Source organism: Rhinolophus hipposideros, assembly GCF_964194185.1.
Source record: "Rhinolophus hipposideros genome assembly, chromosome: 19".
Classification (NCBI taxonomy): Eukaryota; Metazoa; Chordata; class Mammalia; order Chiroptera; family Rhinolophidae; genus Rhinolophus; species Rhinolophus hipposideros.
The window spans coordinates 25,697,035-25,718,202 of record NC_138065.1 but is presented as its reverse complement, the minus strand read 5'-3'; the positions used below and the strand labels follow the sequence as shown (position 1 = coordinate 25,718,202).

General features: G+C 38.3%; 1 protein-coding gene across 1 annotated transcript; it reads left to right on the top strand.

The window, feature by feature from the left end:
* Positions 1–293: 293 nt before the first annotated feature.
* On the top strand, positions 294–20,748 carry CD5L (CD5 molecule like). The gene is made up of 7 exons (XM_081025996.1): positions 294–470; positions 2,902–2,928; positions 4,838–5,161; positions 6,345–6,662; positions 18,579–18,899; positions 20,083–20,504; positions 20,624–20,748. The coding sequence occupies exons 1-6, from the start codon at positions 443–445 to the stop codon at positions 20,088–20,090; spliced, it is 1,026 nt and encodes a 341-aa protein (XP_080882122.1). The 5' UTR covers positions 294–442; the 3' UTR covers positions 20,091–20,504; positions 20,624–20,748.
* The last annotated feature ends 420 nt before the right edge of the window (positions 20,749–21,168 follow it).

Below are 21,168 nucleotides of genomic sequence, written 5' to 3'. Positions count from 1 at the left end.
GAAGTGAAGAAATTCAAACCATACATGGATGTAATGCATTGCCTGATCTTCTAATGTGAAATGATCCATACTAAGTACCTGCTTTTCCTAGGGAAGCTGTTTCTTCTGGTTACATAATGAAGGGGCTGAAGCAGAGATGGATGGAACTGAAATTATAGCAGAACCAAGTCATAACCACTTGGGTTTTCTCTTGTTTTCAGCATCTTTTTGCCAGTTCCAGCCACCTCCCTTCCTGTGGGTACATGCTGAATTCAGCAAGTCTAGCTCTCTCAGTTCTGCTCCCTAAGCCCATTGGTTTCTGGTCATCTGATAATGCTTCTGCTGCATACAGGACCTGTCTCCCTCCATCTTCCCAGCACACTTTCAGCCAAAGCTTAATATTGAGCTCTGGGGCCTCCTTCCAGCCTTAAATTTTAGCTTAAAATCTTCAGCTGCCTGGGTCATGACTCTGCTATTCTCCTTGATCTTTGGTGAGTACCTCTGCTCCTGTTGGTTTAGGCCTCAGAGTACTCTGGAACTTTGATCAGGAGAATCCTCTTCTTGTGCATATTGTGCAGATTCAGGTATTTTTCAAGGACAGGCTTCTCCTTCCTCTCCTTTCTCTGTATCTGGTAACTATTCTAAACCCAAAAAGCTATTTAACACATACCCAATTTATCTCATTTCCCCAAAAATAAGATCTAGCCAGACCATCAGCTCTACTGTGTCTTTTGGAGCAAAAATTAATATACGACCCGGTCTTATTTTAATATAATATAAGACCGTGTATAATATAATATAATATAATATAATATAATATAATATAATATAATATATATAATACCAGGTCTTACATTAATTTTTGCTCCAAAAGATCCATTAGAGTTGATGGTCTGGCTAGGTCTTATTTTCGGGGAAGCACGGTATAATCCATGTTGATTACCAGATATTTTTCTATCTCTCTATATTTACACTGCCAAATTTATAATAGTTTATCCCACTTTCTTTGTGTAAATTTTCCTAAATGTACTATTAGTAAGAAGACAAATAAATGGACCATGGGTAGCAGCAGGTAGAGCAAGAAAAGAGAGTAGAACTGCAAGACAAACACATTTCATTGATTGTATTGTCCAGTTTCCTCTCAAAAGTATATAATGTTTCCTTAGTTTTCCCCAGTTTCTTATGGTCTATATTAATTTAGCATAAAAGGGGATTTGGGAGTCAAAGATACCTGAGTTTCAATCCATGCTCTTTGATTTCTAAGCTGTCTTAATTTTAAGTTACCATATCTCTCTGAAATCTTATTCTTATCTATGAAATATAGTATAATATTCCTCAGAAGTTTATTAAGCTTTTCCACAAAATAACTAACTTAGAACATCTAACAATGCCTACTATGTCCTTTCCCTAATCAATCACACCCATTTGTATTGTTTTGATGATTCAGTACATCACCAAAGCACACATTGGTTTCTTAATTGGACAATTACGTGTTCTATGTAGAGTGCTGGCCATATTGTTAAACATCTATACATCCCCAAATCATCTAACAATTAGTTCTGCCCATGATCATGCTGTTGAATCTCCTAGGCTTACTTACGTTCACTCCTACTTTCTTCAAGAAGTTTTTCTGTGCTACTCAAGTTATCTATCCTACTACAGAGCTTTCAAGTCACTTTTGGGTTATATCATTTTCACACTTGATATCAGGCTCAATATATTCAGTTTCCTTTGCATGTACACATGTTTTGTTCTTTCTAGACATGCGGGGTGTAATGTATAATATAATGTGATTTTAGACAGTTGCAAACAAGATCTCATAGAGCTTGGGTGTGGCCACATCCTAAAGATCAAGGGCATGGGATTATTAAAAAAATATATTTCTGCCTGAAAAGCTCTAGGCTGGAGGTCCAAAAATATTAGCTCCTTCAGAAATATCCTGTAAAGAGATGGTGGGAGGACAATGAGTTCCACAGTTCAAAATGCCTAGGCCTCAAGGACTGCTAACAGTCACAGGGCTCAGGATTCTCCACAGCATTAAGAAGGAGCCTAATGGATAGTGGAGGACAATCTCACAGAGATCCTGTAGGGAGAACTCCTGATATTTCAAAGATGTGCTAGTACTTAAATCTGGAGGTTTGAAACTAAATGTAGAGCTGCTTTTTGACCAGTTCAACAGGGATCAGCAAATTACAATCCACAAGCTAAGAGTGGATTTTTGCATTGTATAATGGTTGGGGGGAAAAAATCAAAAGAAAAACATCTTGTGACACATGAAAGTTACATAAAATCTAAATTTCAGTGTCCATAAATAAAGGTTTATTGGAACATGGTCATGATCATTTATTTACACATACGAGTATATGGCTGCTTTCATGCAACAATGGTGGAGTTGAGTAGTTATAACAGAGACCAGGTGGCCTACAAAGCTCAAAATATTTATAATCTGGCCCTTTACAGAAAATGTTTGCTGACTGTTGTCCCTACTCGTTTTTTTTCCCTACTCTCTTTGCTGTGTGTCTTCCCAGTGGCTTCTAGCATGCTTTCCTGTTGAGCCCAGAGCTGCATCACCACATGTCTAACTCAGACAGGAATCACCAGAAAATCAAATTGACAAGAACAAAAAATGAAATCTATACATGCCTGGGGTAGGGACTATATAAATAAAGGGAACATGATGAGTCAGTTAGCTGTGGTAGAATTTGTTTTTGTGGTTCCTAGCCAGTGTTCACGTGCCCTCCAAGGCTGCTCATTACAGGAAGAGAAGGTCCAAATAGTAGGACTGGCTCTGAGGACTCTGTATCAACCACTCTAAATGTCTCACGAGGTTTGGTAAAGGTTTTCTAGAGAGTTGTGTTTTTTGAACAAAGTCTTGACAAATGACTACATGATCTCACTCACTTCCTTCTTTTTTTTCCTCAGCTATTTGTACAGGACCTGTCCTCTTAGGTAAGATTTTGGAGGGGGATCCTGAGAAGGCCTCCAACCTCTGAAAAGCGAAAAATTTGAAGCTTCCTGGGCCATGGAAAAAAGCTCTGGTTTAAAACAGCCCCAGTAGATTTCCTTTATGCTTTTTCCACCCACCACCTATTCAGTCTTATCTGGGTGAATTTCCACCCCCAGAACCTAGAATAGCTTGGGTGGTTTATCCTGCAAAGGGATTCCTCTGTAATTGGCCTCGGTGGATCAAGACTCTCAACCACCTCCAAGTAGCATGTGGTTTTGTTTCAGAGTCAAAAGGCACCTCACCCTCTTGTAGGCATAGCTGGAAAATGAACTTCCTTTTACCCTGCTTAACCCTACTACTTTCAGTTCCCTCTGCCAGGCTTAATGGAACCTCTAAACTAGAAATGCATCTCCTGTGCAGCACATGGCTTGACTAACAAAGTGCAGGCTGGATTTTGGCCACCACTGGCCACATCTGTGAGGAATCTTTCGGCATCACAAAAACTGCTGGACCAAAGAAAGAATGTGGCTGCACAGAGAGTCTGTGGGTGGAAAATACTATAATGATTTAAACTCAAGGGGGTTGGTTTTGGATTAGCTGTTTCTTTTACTTTATCCCTTTAGTCTACTCTTTTTCTTGACAGTAGAGGATTTACCAGACAGGGGCATATACAAACTCTGCTAGGGATGTGAAGATTCTTAAACCCTGCCGGGTATAGTTTGATTCCTTAAAAACTGCTGCTTCTGGGTTCTCAGTCCAAAACTCAGGTTACTTGGTCTTTTTTCCTCTGGGCTCCAGGGTTCTTCCTCACTGCTAGTGCAGAGAGAAAACTACTCTTTTTATTGCCTTCCCAACTCCCAAAATATTGCTTCTTCACCCCTAGGTCCCTCTCTCAAGCTCTCAGCTGATAAATTAGGCAAAAGACTGATTATTTTGTTTATCATTGTTCCCTGAGTTCATAAAACAATACCTGCAGTGTATATGTGCTCAACAAAAGTTTGTTGCCTCATAGTTTCTTCCCTGGTCTCCCTACACAGCCATCGCTACATCTCTGTCTTGGTGGAAGGGAGAGAATTTCTGTTAGTCTTTTCCACCCCAGAGTTGTAGTCAGAAAGCAAAAACAACTCCTGAAGTCCTCAGAACTTATATGGAGGCTCTGTGAAACCTCTCTCCTACCCCCCTCACCCCGCAATCCTTAGATCTTCTAGACAAGTACTGGGGCTCTAAGACTCAGAGATTTTGACTCTTTCCTTGCCCGGTGTTCTCTGTATTTCTTCTGAGCTGGGTTCTTGGACATGGAAAAGTGTCACAGGAAGCAGCAAGGATGGGTAGGGGTGGATCATGGATATTGGGAGAGAGAGGAAGAGAGTCAAGTTCAGCTTAAATTACATCTAGACACCCTGCCTCAATCTGGCTGCCATGGGGAGAGACAGTCATGAAGGAAAAATAACACAACAGATATCATCTCTACACTTGTGTTCTGACACACTATTTGACAGTGTGACCGTATGACCTTCACTTTCATGAGGATCATTTTTCTCATCTGTGAAATAGTGAAGTGGACTAGATCTCTATAGGTCTTTTCAATTGTAACCACCAGAGATACTAAAAACTCTGCTGGGTTTTCAACCTACTTCTTTCTCTTAATCTTCAAACTCAAAAGCCAGCAGTCATATGTAGGTGTCTTGAGGTGGAGTTTCTTGATAGAGTTCAATCAAGACTGTAGTAGAATTAGAACTCAGAGATGGAAGCTCCTTTTCTTTCCCTTCCTTTTTGATTCCTCTTTTCTCATCCCCCAACTTTCCACACCCTCTGTGAATGGTAGAAGAGTTCCAAGATGACGGAGTACATGCCTGAGTACTCTCTGGGCTCCTCCCAGTTATCCAGCCTAAATATCCCATTTCTTTGCAGAGTCTTCAGCCAGAGTGCGACTGGTGGGAGGCCCCCACCGCTGTGAAGGGCGGGTGGAAGTGGAAATAAAGGGCCACTGGGGCACTGTGTGTGATGATGACTGGGACATAAAAGATGTGGCTGTGGTATGCCGGGAGCTGGGCTGTGGAGCAGCCAAGGGAACACCCAGTGGTGTTTTATATGAGCCATGGACAGAAAAAGAACAAAAAACCCTCATCCAAGAGGTTAATTGCAGTGGGATAGAAGATACACTGTTACAATGTAAGCACAGTGAAGATGTTTTTGATTGCGGGCACAATGAGGATGCAGGAGCATTATGTGAGAGTGAGTATGGCAGGGCTCAAGGACTGCCAGCTACCCCGTGTGATCACTCTTGTTTGTCTATTCCCCACAAAAGACTTTTACACAATGGCTGATTAGTTCCTTTCCTTCACATCTCACACTGTCTCAACTGTGAGCCCCAGAGACAAACACTGTCTTTACCTAGAATTATTACTTTTCCTTGGCTGAGTTAATGCTTTTCTCTGTCAGTTTATATGAGAAACTGTTTCTCTCTCTCTCTCTCTCTCTCTCTCTCTCTCTCTCTCTCTCTCTCTCTCTCTCTCTCTCTCTCTCTCTCTCTCTCTCTCTCTTCCAAACATCCTCTAAACATTTGTTGAACAATGTATCCTGTCTGGAGCTTGGGGTGGAGTTATGGGGAAGAAATGAGCTCACAAAGTATAATGTGTGCTTTTTCACTTCTGAAGGCATCCACTATCTAGTTAGACAGGAAATGCTCATAAGAAACTAACATAACACAAATACATATACACTTATGTATATATAATATATATGCATTATAAATAAAAACTATATATACTTATAAATAAAACTATATATAACTATATAACTGTGGGGTTTTTTCTTGTATTCCTCTACTCCCTTCACATAATTACTTTCTATGTATTAATTGCTCCCCTCTCTGTATATACCTTCTTCCCCATTAGACTGTGGTTTTGTTGAGGGACTAGTTCATGTCTTCTCTTTGTCACCCTCCAGTTTGTTACCAGGGAAATAATCACTAAATATCTGTGTCCTGATGCTAAGGCCTCATTCCTATTTCTTAGAAATATTGAGGGTTGAGAGCACTAATCTGGGATACTTGGGAGATAACGCTGAAACTGAACCAAAAAGTTTTTGGTCTTGATTACAACATATGTGTTACTTTTGTATTTTTTTAAATCAATGCAATGTCTCTAAATGCTTTTTATAAGAAACAAATGAGAACATAAATGTAAAAAATATTTTAAAAATTAAAAATGCTACAAAAATAATTAATGATTTAACTTGGAACTGAAAAATTACATTTACTTCATTGATTCACTCATCCATTCTTTCAACAAGCATCTATCAGTCAGTGCCAAGCACTATAGTATACCTTGTACTAACATCAAGAACCAAGAGATATGTTTTCTGAGAAGACCATGCTCTTGCAAGGAATAGACACTTTCTCTTTTCTCCTCCACAGTTCCAGAGAGTGTGCGGCTGACTGGTGGCCGTGGGCGATGCAAGGGGAGAGTGGAGGTGAAGCACCAAGGGAAGTGGGGCACCGTGTGCAATGCAGGCTGGAGCTTATCAGCTGCAAAAGTGGTGTGCCAGCAGCTGGGTTGTGGGAAGGCCATACTGACCCAAAGATTCTGCAACAAGGCTACCCAGGGCCAAGGAACCATCTGGCTGAGCCAGGTGTCATGCTCAGGGCAGGAAGTTAGCCTTCAGGATTGCCCTTCTGGGCACTGGGGGAAGAACAACTGCACTCATGATGAGGACACATGGGTTGAATGTGAAGGTAATGCTTATGAGTCCAGAGACTAGTTTCATTCATGATTTTGATTAAATGGAATTCAATTCAATGAATGATTACAGAGAACTATTCATACATCAAATGACCATGATTGTTACTTAAAGGTGCTGATCATCAATTCTCTTGTTTTAATTTTTATGTTTATTATAATTCATGTACAGTTGGCATTCTATCTTTTTTTAAATTAGTTTCAGGTGTACAGCACAGTGGATAAACATTTATATAATTTATGAAGTCGTCCTTTGATTAGTCTAGTAACCACCTGGTACTATCCATAGTTATTAGAGTATTATTGACTATATTCCTTATGCTATACTTTACATCTCCATGACTATTTTGTAACTACTAATTTGTATGTGTTAATCCTTTTACCATTTTCACCCAAGACCTCAACCCCCCTCTTATCTGGTAATCATCAATTTATTTTCTATATCTGTGAGTCTGTTTCTGTTTTGTTTGTTAATTTATTTTGCTCTTTAGATTCCACATATAAGTAAAATTATATAGTATTTGTCTTTCTCTGTTTGAATTCTATCACTTAGCATAATACACTTTAGGTCCATCCCTGTTGTCCCAAGTGGTAAGATTTCACTCTTTTTTATGGCTGAGTAATATTCCATTGTTTATATGTATGGATGGGCACTGAGATTGCTTATATATCATGGCTATTGTAGATAATGCTGCAATGAACATAGTGGTCCGTATATCTTTTTGAATTAGTGATTTGGATTTATTTAGATAAATACCCACAAGTTGAATTGCTGGGTCATAAGGCAGCTCTATTTTTAATATTCTGAGGAGCCCCCAACTGTCTCCCACAGTTGCCACCCCAACCTGCAATCCCACCAACAGTGCATTAAGTCTCACTCCCCGCTCCACAGCCGCGCCAGCATCTGTTGATTGTTGATTTATTGATGATGGCCATTCTGACAGGTGTGAGGTGCTATCTCATTGTGGTTTTAATGTGCATTTCTCTGATGATTAGTGATATTGAGCATCTTTTCATATGTCTATTGGCCATCTGTATGTCCTCTTTGCAGAAATGTCTATTCAAGTCCTCTGTCAATTTTTAAATTGGATTGTTTGTTTGTTTTTTGATATTGAATTGTATGAATTCCCTATAAATTTTAGATATTAACCCATTATCAGAAGTATCTTCTTCCATTTAGTAGGTTGTCTTTTCATTTTGTTGGTGGTTTCTTTTACTGTGCAAAAACCTTTTACTTTGATGTCGTCCCATTTGTTTATTTTTTCTTTTGTTTCCCTTGCCTGAGGTGATACATCAGACAAAAATATTACTAAGAGCAGTTCCAGAGAGTTTACTGCCTATGTTTTCATCTAAGAGTTTTATGGTTTTGGATCTTACATTTAATCTTTAAACCATTTTGAGTTCATTCTTGTATATGGTGTGAGAAGACCTAAAGTGTTCTGGTTTCATTTTTTGCATGTATCTGTCTAGTTTTCTAAACACCATTTATTGAATAGTGTGTCCTTACCTTATTGTATATTTTTGCCTCCTTTGTCATAGATTATTTGACCATATAGGGAGCTCTCTATTCTGTTCCATTGATCTATGTGTCTGTTTTTAGGCCAGTATCATGTTGCTTTAATTACTACAGTCTTGTAGTGTAGTTTGATATCAGGTAGTGTGATTCCTCCAACTTTGTTCTTCTTTCTCAACATTGTTGTGGCTATTTGGGTTATTTTGTGGTTCTATATAAACTTTAGAATGTTTATTCTAGTTCTGTGAAAAATGTCATTGGTATTTTGATAAGGATTGCATTGAATCTGTAGATTGCTTTGGACAGTGTGGACATTTTAATGATGTTAATTCTTTCTATCCATGAGCATGATGTATGCTTCCATTTATTAATATTTTCTTAATTTTCTTTCTTTAATGTCATAAGTTTTCAAGTAAGTCATTTACCACCTTGGTTAAGTTTATTCATAGGTATCTTAATTTTTTGATGCAATTGTTAATGGGATTGTTTTCTTATTTCTCTTTTTCATTATTGGTGTGTGAAAATGCAACTGATTTCTGAGTATTAATTTTGTATCTGGGTGATTTACTGAATTCATTTATCAGATCTAATAGTTTTGGGTGGAATTTTTAATGTTCTCTCTATATAGAATCATGTCATCTGCAAATAACAGTTTTCCAATTTGGATGTCTTTTATTTCTTGTCTGATTGCTATGGCTAGAACTTCCAGTTCTATGTTGAATAAAAGTGGTGAAAGTGAACATCTTTATCTTGTTCCTGGTCTTTAGGAACATGCTTTTACTTTTCACCATTGAGTATGATGTTAGCCTTGAGTTTGTCATATATGGCCTTTGTTATGTTGAGCCTATATTATATTCCCTCTAGCTGCACTTTGCTGAGAGTTTTTTTTTTTTTAATCATAAATGGATGCTGGATTTTGTCAAACATTTTTGCTGCATCTATTTATATGATCATATGATTTTTATCTTTCATTTTTGTATGTGTGGTCTATCACATTAATTGATTTGCAGATATTGAATCAGTCTTGCATCCCAGGGATAAATCCCACTTGATCATGGTGTATGATCTTTTTAATGTATTGCTTAAGTTGGTTTGCTAATATTTTGTTGAGGATTTTTATCTCTGTTCATCAGGGATATTGGCCTATAATTTTCTTTTCTTCTTTCTTTTTCTTCTCTCTTTCTCTTTCTTTCTCTCTTTTTTGTAATGTTTTTGTTTGGTTTTGAATCAGGATAATGCTGGCCTTGTAAAATGAGTTTAGGAGCCTTCCCTCCTCTTGAATCTTTTGGAATAATTTGAGAAGGATAGGTGTTAATTCTTCTTTGAATATTTGTAAAATTCATCTGAGAAGCCATGTGGTCCAGAATTTTTGTTTGTTGGGAGTGTTTTGATTACTGATTTGATTTTATTAGTAGTAATTGGTCTGTTCAGATTTTCTATTTCTTCTTGGTTCAGTCTTGGAAGATTGCATGTTTATAGGAATTTATCCTTTTTTTCCAGGTCGTCCAATTTGTTGGCAAATAATTTTTTATAATATTTTCTCATAATTTTTTGTATTTCTGTGATGTCAGTTGTTACTTTCATTTCCGATTTTATTTATTTAGGTCCTCTCTCTTTTTTTCTTGATGAGTCTGGTTAAAGGATCATCAATTTTATTCATCTTTCCAGAAAACCAGCTCTTGATTTCATTGATCTTTTGTACCATTTAGTTTTGTTTTGTTTTGGTTTAGACTCTACCTCATTTATTTGACTCTGATCTTTATTATTTCCTTCCTTCTACTCAGTTTGGGCTTTTTGATGTTCTTGTTCTAGTCCTTTTAGGTATAAAGTTAGATTATTTATTTGGGATATGTTTTGTTTATTGATGTAGGCCTGTTAGTCTATGAATTTTCCTTTTTGGATTGCTTTCACTGTGTCCCACAGATTTGGAGTCATTGTGTTTTCATTTTTATTTGTTTTAAGGTAACTTTTGATTTATTCCTTGATCTCATTGTCAACCCGTTCATTGTTTAGTAGTATGCTATTTCACCTTGATGTGTTCATGTGTTTTTTATTTTATTTATTTTATTGTTTTAATTGATTTCTGGTTTTATGCTATTGTGGTCAGAGAAGACGCTTGATATGATTTCCATCTTAAATGTATTGAGACTTGTTTTGTGGCCTAAATATTCCATGCATACTTGAAAAGAATGTAGACAAGGTGTGATCTAAAAATATAGTGAATGTTTAAAGAAAAAAATTTATTACAGTAAAAGACACATTGCCATTAATCTTCCTCAAAATACTCCCCCTCACTTCAAACACACTTATCCCGTTGTTCTTGTCACTTTCTGAAACAGTTCTGCAAGTCCTCTTTTGTGAGTGTCTTTAATTCTTCCTCCATCATGACAATGTTCAGTGTCACACATTGCTTCTGGTATGGCAATTTCTGTCAAATAAAAACATTACAGTGTGTTGTCATCCAGTTTATTCACCAGATATGGCACCAGGCAACTTCTGGCTCTTCCCCAAAATCAAAATGACCATGAAAGGTAAATATTTTGAATTGATTCAGGACATCGAGGCAGCCACGACAACACAACTAACCACTCGAATGAAAAAGCACTTCCAGAACTGCTTCAGAAAGTGGAAAGAATGATGGGATAATGTGTTCGAAGTGAGGGGGAGTATTTTGAGGAGGATTAATGGCAATGTGTCTTTTACTGTAATACATTTTACACACATTTAAATACATTTAAACACATACCTCTATTTTGCTTCTTTGGGGTGAAATGCTCTAAAAATATCAATTAAACCCATCTGGCATAGTGTGTCATTTAACACTGCTGTTTTCTTTTTAATTTTCGGTCTGGAAGATCTATCTATTGATGTCAATGGGGTATTAAAGTTCCCTACTTTGACTGTATTATTGTCTACCTTTCCCTTTATGTTGGTCAATATTTGCTTTATATATTTAGGTGCTCCTCTGTTTGGTACATAAATGTTTAGAAGGGTTATAGCCTCTTGTTGGATTGATTCCTTTATCATTATGCAATGTGCTCCTTTTTCTCTTATAGTAGCCTTTGTCTTGTAGTCTATTTTGTCTGATATAAGTATTGTTACTCCAGATTTTTTTTCATTTCCATTTGCATGAAATATCTTTTTCCATCCCTTTACTTTCAGTCTGTGTGTGTCTTTCCATCTGACATGGGTCTCTTGTAGACACTGTGTATGGGTTTTGTTTTCTTATCAATTCAGCTACCCTATATCTTTTGATTGGAGAATTTAATGCATTTAAAGTGATTATTGATAGGTACTCAATTATTGCCACTTTATTATTTATGTTATGTTCTTTTATTTTCCCTTCTTTTTATTTATTTATTAGTTTCAGGTGTACAAGACAAGGTAATACTTAGACGTTCATCATTTATATCCCTCACACTGTGAACCCCCCTCCCCCCATCCACTATCCCTCCGACCTCACACTGAACCATCACATTATATATATAAAATTATAGTTGGCATTCATTAATGTTTAGCTTCTGGTGTACAATGTCATGATCAGGTATCCACAGTATCCCTGAGGTGGTCTCCCAAATAGGACGCATGTCCATCGGATACCCAACAAAATCTTTACAACATTATTGAATACCTTCCCCAAATTAATTTTCAGAAAACCCTGAGGCCATCTTTTGGTTACCAGCTGATTCCAAATCCCTTCACCTTTCCCCTTATCCCCAACCCCCCCCCCCCACACCCATCTAACAACTCTCGGTTTTTTCTTTGTGTCCCCAAAACTGTTTCTGATTAGTTCATTCACATAGTCTTTTCTTTAGATTCCATATATAAGTGAGATCATATGGTATTTGTCTTTCTCTTTCTGACTTATTTCACTTAACATAATGTTCTCTAGATCCATCCATGTTGCTGCAAATGATAAGATTTCTTTCTTCTTTATGGCTGCGTAATACTCCATTGTATAAATGTACCACAGCTTCTTAATCCAGTCATCTACCGATGGGCATTTCGGTTGTTTCCATATCTTGGCTATTGTGTAAAGTGCTGCAATAAACATAGGAGTACATACAGATTTTTGAATTGGAGTTTTGGATTTCTCCGGATAGATGCCTAGGAGTGGAATTACTGGATCATAGAGTAGTTCCATTTTCAGATTCCTGAGATACCTCCATACTGTTTTCCATAGTGGCTGCACTAATCTGCAATCCCACCAACAGTGCACTAGCGTTCCCTTTTCTCCACATCCACGCCAGCATTTGTTGTTTGTTGATTTATTGATGATAGCCATTTTGACTGGAGTGAGGTGGTATCTCATTGTGGTTTTTATTTGCATTTCTCTGATGGTTAGTGAGGTTGAGCATTTCTTCATATGTCTTCTTGCCTTCTGTATGTCCTTTTTAGAAAAATGTCTCCTCAAGTCCTCTGCCCATTTTTTAATTGGGTTGTTTGTTTTTTTGGAGTTGAGTTTAGTAAGTTTTTTATAGATTTGTGATATTAATCCCTTATCAGATATATCATTGGCAAATATCTTTTCCCATACAGTAGGATCCCTTTTTGTTTTATTGATGGTTTCCTTTGCTGTGAAAAAACTTTTTAGTTTGATGTAATCCCACATGTTTATTTTTTCTCTTACTTCCCTCGCGCGAGGGGATATATCAGTGAAAATCTTACTCCGGGTAATGTCCATGAAGATTCTTCCTATATTTTCTTCTAGATATTTTATGGTTTCAGATCTTACATTTAAGTCTTTAAGCCATTTTGAATTTGTTTTTGTATATGGTGTAAGGAGGTGGTCCAGCTTCATTTTCTTGCATGTGTCTGTCCAGGTTTCCCAACACCACTTATTGAACAGACTGTCTTTACCCCATCGTACATTCTTGCTTCCATTGTCATAGATTAAATGGCCATATAGGCATGGATTTACGTCTGGACTCTCTATTCTGTTCCATTGATCTATGTGTCTATTTTTATGCCAGTCCCATGCTGTTTTGATTACTGTAGCCTTGTAGTATAGTTTGAAATCAGGTATCGTTATACCTCCCACTTTGTTCTTATTTCTCAAGATTGCTGAGGCTATCCGGGGTCTTTTATGGTCCCATATAAATTTTAGGATTATATGTTCTATTTCTGTGAAAAACGTCGTTGGTAGTTTGATAGGAATTGCGTTGAATATGTATATTGCCTTAGGCAGTATGGACATTTTAACTATATTAATTCTTCCTATCCATGAACATGGAATGTGTTTCCATCTATTTATGTCTTCTTTCATTTCTTTCTTCAGTGTTGTATAATTTTCTGAGTACAGATCTTTTACATCTTTGGTTAGATTTATTCCCAGATATTTTATAGTCTTTGGAGCAATTGTAAATGGAATTGTTTTTTTAATTTCTCCTTCTGCTATTTTATCATTGGTATATACAAATGCAACTGATTTCCGAATATTAATTTTATATCCTGCTACTTTACTAAATTCATCTATCAGTTCTAATAGTTTCTTGGTGGAGTCTTTAGGGTTCTCTATATATAGTATCATATCATCTGCATATAATGATAATTTTACTTCCTCCTTACCAATTTGGATGCCTTTTATTTCTTTCTCTTGTCTGATTGCTGTGGCTAGAACTTCCAGCACTATGTTGAATAGAAGTGGAGAAAGTGGGCAAACTTGTCTTGTTCCTGATCTTAGGGGGAATGGTTTTAGCTTTTCCCCATTGAGTATGATGTTAGCTGTGGGTTTGTCATATATGGCCTTTATTTTGTTAAGATATGATCCCTCTATTCCCACTTTCTTAAGGGTTTTTATCATAAAAGGTTGCTGTATTTTATCAAATGCTTTTTCTGCATCTATTGATATGGTCATGTGATTTTTAGTTTTCATTTTGTTAATGTGGTGTATCACATTAATTGATTTGCGGATGTTGAACCACCCCTGCATACCACGGATGAATCCCACTTGATCATGGTGTATGATCTTTTTAATGTATTGCTGAATTCTGTTTGCTAATATTTTGTTGAGAATTTTTGCATCTATGTTCATTAGAGATATCGGCCTGTAGTTTTCTTTTTTTGTGGTGTCTTTGTGTGCTTTTGGGATCAGGGTGATAGTGGCTTCGTAAAAAGTGTTTGGGAGTCTTCCTTCCTTCTGGATTTTTTGGAAGAGCTTGAGGAGAATAGGTGATAATTCTTTTTTGAACGTTTTGAAAAATTCACCTGTAAAGCCATCTGGTCCAGGGCTTTTGTTTGTTAGGAGATTATTGATTATTGATTCAATTTCCCTGGTGGTAATCAGACTGTTCAGGCTTTCTGTTTCTTCTTGAGTTAGCCTTGGAAGGTTGTGCGCCTCTAGAAATTGTCCATTTCTTCAAGGTTGTCAAATTTGTTGGCATATAGTTGCTCATAGTAATTTCTTAAAATTTTTTGTATTTCTGTGGTGTCTGTTGTCACTTCTCCTCTTTCATTTCTGATTTTATTAATTTGGGTCCTCTCTCTCCTTTTTTTAATGAGTCTGGCTAAAGGTTTGTCAATTTTGTTTATCTTCTCTAAGAACCAACTCTTGGATTCATTGATCTTTTGTATTGTTTTTCTGGTTTCTATTTCATTTCTTTCTGCTCTGATCCTTATTATCTCCTTCCTTGTGCTCCCTTTGGGTTTATTTTGCTGTTCTTTTTCCAGATCCCTTAAGTGTGAAGATAAACTGTCAATTAGTGATGTTTCTTGTTTCTTTAGGTAGGCCTGCAGTGCTATGAACTTCCCTCTTAGGACTGCTTTCGCAGCATCCCATAGATTTTGGGTCGTCGTGTTCTCATTCTCATTTGTCTCGAGATATCTTTTGATTTCTTCTTTGATCTGCTGCTTGACCCATTCATGCAAATGGAAGCGAGAAAAAAGTGGAGTTGCAATACTTATATCTGACAAAATAGACTTTAAAATGAAGAAACTATTAAAAGACAAAGATGGGCACTATATAATAATAAAGGGATCAATCCGACAAGAGGACATAACCCTAGTAAACATCTATGCACCTAACATAGGCGCACCTAAATATATAAAACAGGCACTGATGGACATAAAGACAGAGATCAACAGCAACACCATCATAGTAGGGGACTTCAACACACCTCTGACATCAAGGGACAGGTCCTCCAGACAGAAAATCAATATGGAAACAACAGCCTTAAATGATACTTTGGAGCAGTTGGATGTAATTGATATTTTCAGAGCATTTCACCCCAATGCTGCAGAATACACGTTCTTCTCAAGTGCACATGGAACATTTTCTAAGATAGATCATATGTTAGGACACAAAACAAGCCTTGATAAATTTAAGAAAATTGAAATCATACCAATTGTCTTCTCTGACCACAGTGCTATGAAATTAGAAATGAACTACAGGGAAAAAAAACCAGGAAGATACACCAATTCATGGAGGCTGAATAACATGTTGCTAAATAATGAATGGGTCAAGCAGCAGATCAAAGAAGAAATCCCTTCTTCTTCTTAAAGAAGTTCCTTTAACATTTCTTGTGATACTAGTTTGGTGGTTGTGGGGACAGAGCCAGGAGTGCAGTTTCCAGGCTCTCACCCTCACATGGTAAGGTGTTCACTCGGGTAGTAAATGGCCATCAACTGTTATTGGATGACCATCCGCTGTGGCTAGTTGGCCATCAGCTGTAATCAGTGAGCCATTGGCCACTAATATAATTGCCATTGCTACGCTAGCAGAAAATGGGAGGCTAGCAAGAAGATGGTGGCTGAGCTAGCAAGCTCAGATTGCAGTTAGCAAGTGGGGTTTGTTGGTTGGCAGAGAAGTGGACGGAAGGTGGCAGATTGTGTGGATCCTGTTTCCTGTGTCTCCAACCCAGCTGCCAGCGAGAATATAGTGGTATGACTCCCTTATCTATGGCTTCGTTGGTGTTCCTTTTTGGCTTCACCATAACCTGCATTCTCATGTGAGGAGTGGGACCAGAGACCCTGCCTGACATCCTGCATGACGGTGGTGGTGAACTCCTTTAGCTTTTCTTGTCTGGGAAGCTCTTTATCTGTCTTTTGATTCTAAATGATAACCTTGCTAGATAGGGTAATTGTGGTTGTAGGTTAAAGGTTTTCATCACTTTGAAAATTTCCTTTTGGCCTACAAAGTTTCGTTGAGAAATCAGCTGAAAGTCTTATGAGAGCTCCCTTGTAGGAAACTAAGTGTTTTTCTCTTGCTATTTTTAAGATTCTCTTTTTGTCTTTAACCTTTGGCATTTTAATTATGATGTGTCTTGGTGTGAGCCTCTTTGGGTTCACTTTGTCTGTGACTTTTGGCACTTCCTGGACTTGTATGTCTGTTTCTTTCACCAGGTTATGGAAGCTTTCCATCATTATTTCTTCAAATAGGTTTTCAATTCCTTGCTCTTTCTATTCTCCTTCTGGTACTCCAATGATGTGAATGAATATGGTTATGCTTGATGTCCCAGAGGTCCCTAAGACTGTCTTCATTTTTAAAAATTCTTTTTCCTGTTCCAATTGGGTGTTTTTTCCTACCTTATCTCCAAATCACTGGTTCATCTTCTGCTTTATCTAATCTGCTCTTTATTTCTTCTAAAATTTTATTTCATTTATTATATTCTTCATTTTTCACTGGTCATTTTTAATGGTTTCCATGGTCTTATTTATGCTTACTGTTTCTTTGGTGAACTTCTCACTAAGTTTCTTGAGCATCCTTACAATCAGTGTTTTGAAGTGTGTATCTGGTAGATTGCTTGTCTCCATTTTGTTTAGTTCTTTTTCTAGAGGTTTATTCTATTGTTTAATTTGGGACATGTTTCTTTGTTTCCTTATTTTGGCTACCTCTCTGTGTTTGTTTTTATGTATTAGGTAGAGCTGCTATGTCTTTCAGTCTTACCGTGTGTCCGCAAAATAAGTCCTAGCCGAACAATCAGCTCTAATGCGTCTTTTGGAGCAAAAATTAATATAAGACCCAGTCTTATTTTACTATAACATAATATAATATAATGTAATGTAATGTAATGTAATGTAATATAATATAATATAATATAATATAATATAAAATATAATATAAAATACAATACCGAGTCTTATATTAATTTTTGCTCCAAAAGATGCATTAGAGCTGATGGTCTGGCTAGGTCTTGTTTTCAGGGAAATAGGGCAGTACGTGTCCTGTGGGGCCCAGTGGTACATTCTCCCACTTGAGCTGGGTTCTCCAGGAGTGCCCCTTGCATGGTTTGTGTGTGTCCTCCTGTTGTAGTTGAGCTTTGATTGCTATTGGCACATCAGTGGGTGGGATTGACCCTCAGGCTGACTGGCTGTGAGATAATTGGCTATGACAACAGAGTAAAAGCTGCTGTGCAGGGGCTGACCCTATGGAGCAGGATCTGCCCCCATTAGGCTCTGGTGCCTACAGAGACCACTCTTGGGTGTGCTGCTTATGGGGCTAATCTGGTGGTGCTCTGTTGTAGTCTGAAGCCAGTTACTGGGTGTGTTGGTTTTGGGGCCTCTTGGGAGGGTCTCCCATGCAGGCCACGGTCAGCTATTGCCTGTGAGTCACCCAGGGCTACCTGATAGTAGTTGGTCGCTGCCTATGCTAGGTCCAGAGGCAGGTGGCAGAGACCTCACTGTGAACTGAGGTCAGCTGCCATCAGTACCAGCCATGCGGCAGCTCAGCAAAGGTCCAAGGCACCCCAAATCCTGCTGCTGCCTGCCACCTGCCCATAAGGCTCATCCACTGAAAGAGCCTCAGGCAGTATGTAAGTTGGATGAAGCAGGGTCTCAGGGAGTCATCAGCATGGGACGAGGCTGTTCACCAGGTTAGTGCAGATTCAAATTGCATGTTAGTGCTGAGCATGGGGCCACTCGGCAAAAAACTTGGGACACACTAGGGCCAACTGCTGCTTCCCTGGGACCCACAGATTTCTAAGCGTTGTCCAAGAAAGACTGCAGTGTGGGCCAACACCACTTGCCAATCGCTGAAAGAGCCTCAGGTGGTCAATTCTCTTGTTTTTAAAATGGAGATAAAATCTGCTTTCATTTATGAAAATCTTTTAAACAATATTAAGCACTATACTAATATGAACTATTATACTGAATTCTATATAATAGGGACAGGGCATATGATTCATTCCATGTACTTGTTGCATTCTTCAATTTAAAAAAATTACTATAAAGTCATTTATAAATATTAAACTTTTATAAAATAGATGGGGAAGTACAAAGTTCCTAGTTCAGGAAATGGACCTATGCCACACTGGTTGGAATCTGGAGAAAGGGCTGTAATGACAGAAACACAGGTGGAGAGTTTCAAATGTACTAATGGGATTTCAATGAGGATGTAAATGATCTTAGTTTTCTTTCTTTCCATGCTTCTTTCCACCCCCCAACTTCCTTCTGCAACCTGCAGATCCCTTTGACTTGAGACTGGTAGGAGGAGACATCCGCTGCTCTGGGCGACTGGAGGTGCTGCACAGGGGCGTATGGGGCTCTGTGTGTGATGATGGCTGGGGAGAAATGGAGGACCGAGTGGTATGCAAGCAATTGGGCTGTGGGGAGTCCCTCTCTCCATCTGTTAAAGCCCGAAGAAGCTTTGGCCCTGGTGTTGGCCACATCTGGCTGGATGACGTTCATTGCTCAGGAAAGGAGCAGTCCTTGGAGCAATGCCAGCACAGGTTCTGGGGGTATCACAACTGCAACCACAAGGAAGATGTGGCTGTGATCTGCTCAGGTAAGTCTTGTAGATGAAGTTCATGAGGAATGGCATGGAAGAAGGTACAGGAGGTAGAGATGAACTCTGGGGATGAGGTTATTTTGGCAGTGTCATATAGCTGACACTACTATTCACCCACTTTATGTATACTTCAAAGAATATAATGAGCAATTCTAGTAGTGAGAATAATACTAATAAAATAATAATAATAACATTAATCCCATACCATTCAGTTATTGAGTGTGAGAACAAGAGGGGTTTTAAAAAATTATTGGATCAACATCCTTATATTGAACATAAAGAAAGTGAGAGTCAGAGAAATTAAGAAACTTAACAAAATCATAAAAATTTCTTTCAAATAATAGAGCAGAACTAAAATGACCAACCTTGAATCATAACTCAGGGTTAGTTCTCTTAGATGACTCCAACCCTAAGTTTAAGCTATGGAAGATGGTGCCACCTCATTCTACCTGTTGTCACTCCCTACATTTTAAGCTAATCTGTGGGAATAGGGTAGGGAGCACTTTGGGAATGCCCATGAAAGATTCTCTTCAGAGAGACCAGAACTATAGACCTCTTCAGGGGAGTGAAAGAAGAAGTCTTGTCCCAAATTAAGCCAAGAAATGCAAGAGCAGCTTCTGGGTGTCTGACTCAAGAGAGCCACAGTTCTGAAGCCCTGATTTTATAATCAGGGTGGGAAGTTGACTGTGGTTAAAAACCCAGAGTCATCAAACTAGGTAAGAGGTGATCGTTGACCAAGAACATGAAGAGCAGTTGGTGCCCAGAAAAGAAGGAATTTAGTGACAGAATCTTAGGGTTCGAGCCCTGCTGCTACCATTGGAGACTATGTAATCTTAGTTAGTCACTTAACTGCTTAGAACATCAGCATTTATATTGATAAAATAGGGAGACCCTTGTCCCATTCACCCTGAAGAGTTTTGTGATTGTGTGAGGATAAGATGCATTAATATATGTGAATACTGCTTGTGACTCCCACGAAAGCTGGTTGAGTAAGTCCCAGGGATACTGCATCAGATTCTGACTTGGCTTACATCAGTGAGGGATATGTGTGTGTTTAGGCTCTGGGAGGGTTTCTTTCCTGTTCTGGGAACCGATCTTTCTTAGCTTCTTTGAGCTTGAATGAAATAATATCTTCTTGGCATGCCACTACCCTTACTGTACATTTTTTTTCTCTTTACAGAACAATAGCCTGGCCTCCCTGATGCTTGATCTGACCCCCACAAGCCCCAAGTGTTTGATTATTTTCTCATGGGCCCTACATGGCACATCATTAGCACTAGGCCTGTAGCTTTAGCCACCACTCCTGCTCTCAGCAGCAGTCTGAGCATTGTGCTTATACCTTGTTCTCAGAGCCATGCACCCCAACTATTGCTTGGACATATGAGTTGTTGAATTCCTTTTTGCTGGGGAAGATGAGCTCCCATTAACCTTCTCTTCACTACTGACTCCTTGGCATTGGTTCTGGCCTCTCCTGCCTCTTCTCAATCAGTCTGGAATCCCCATGCCTGTGATTTGACCAGTACAGGCCACCACCAAAGCAAGATCAATGTCTGTAAAAACATGAGAGGAATGAGACAATGAAATAAATATTTGAAAGGAAATGTGAGTAGACAATTACATGGGACTTGTGGGAGAGCTTACTCTTTTTTAACTTTTTTTCTCAAGTTTCAGGTGATCACAGCAATTAATAATATCTCACTATTCTTCATTTCCTTGGTAAGAGTGATCCATTCTTGCATGAGAAGAGCCGTATCCTGTAATCCTGCACCTTTCCATGACACTTGGAAAAAGATGTTGGAGCCATTAACTGCCTATAATAAAATATCTTTTTTGACCATCCATATACAACTTGCCAATATGATTGACATTTAACAAGAAATATCTCACAAATGCATTTTAATTTCTCCAAGTGAAAATGTATTGGCTATGGGGCTGCCACTGGGAGAAGAGAAAGAAAGAAGTAGAAAGAGTTTGTGGAGGTTCAAAGTTGTGCCTTATGCCAATCAGGTAATATAATTTTTATTTTATCAACTCAGACTTTGAGGTCTGCAAGTCCCCAAATGTAAGGCCAAATGATACTAAGGAGAAAATTAAGACAATTATAAAAATCAACAACTTTAGATTCTGAGGCTAAGACCTGTAATACACCTACATTTATGCTATCTAACAAATTAGATTTCAGTCTCAACAGTTGCCTCTCTATGTGATAGGCTCTTTCTGCTCATTGGGAAGCAGGTGTGTCAGCTTCTCAGTGATGACCTTTTAG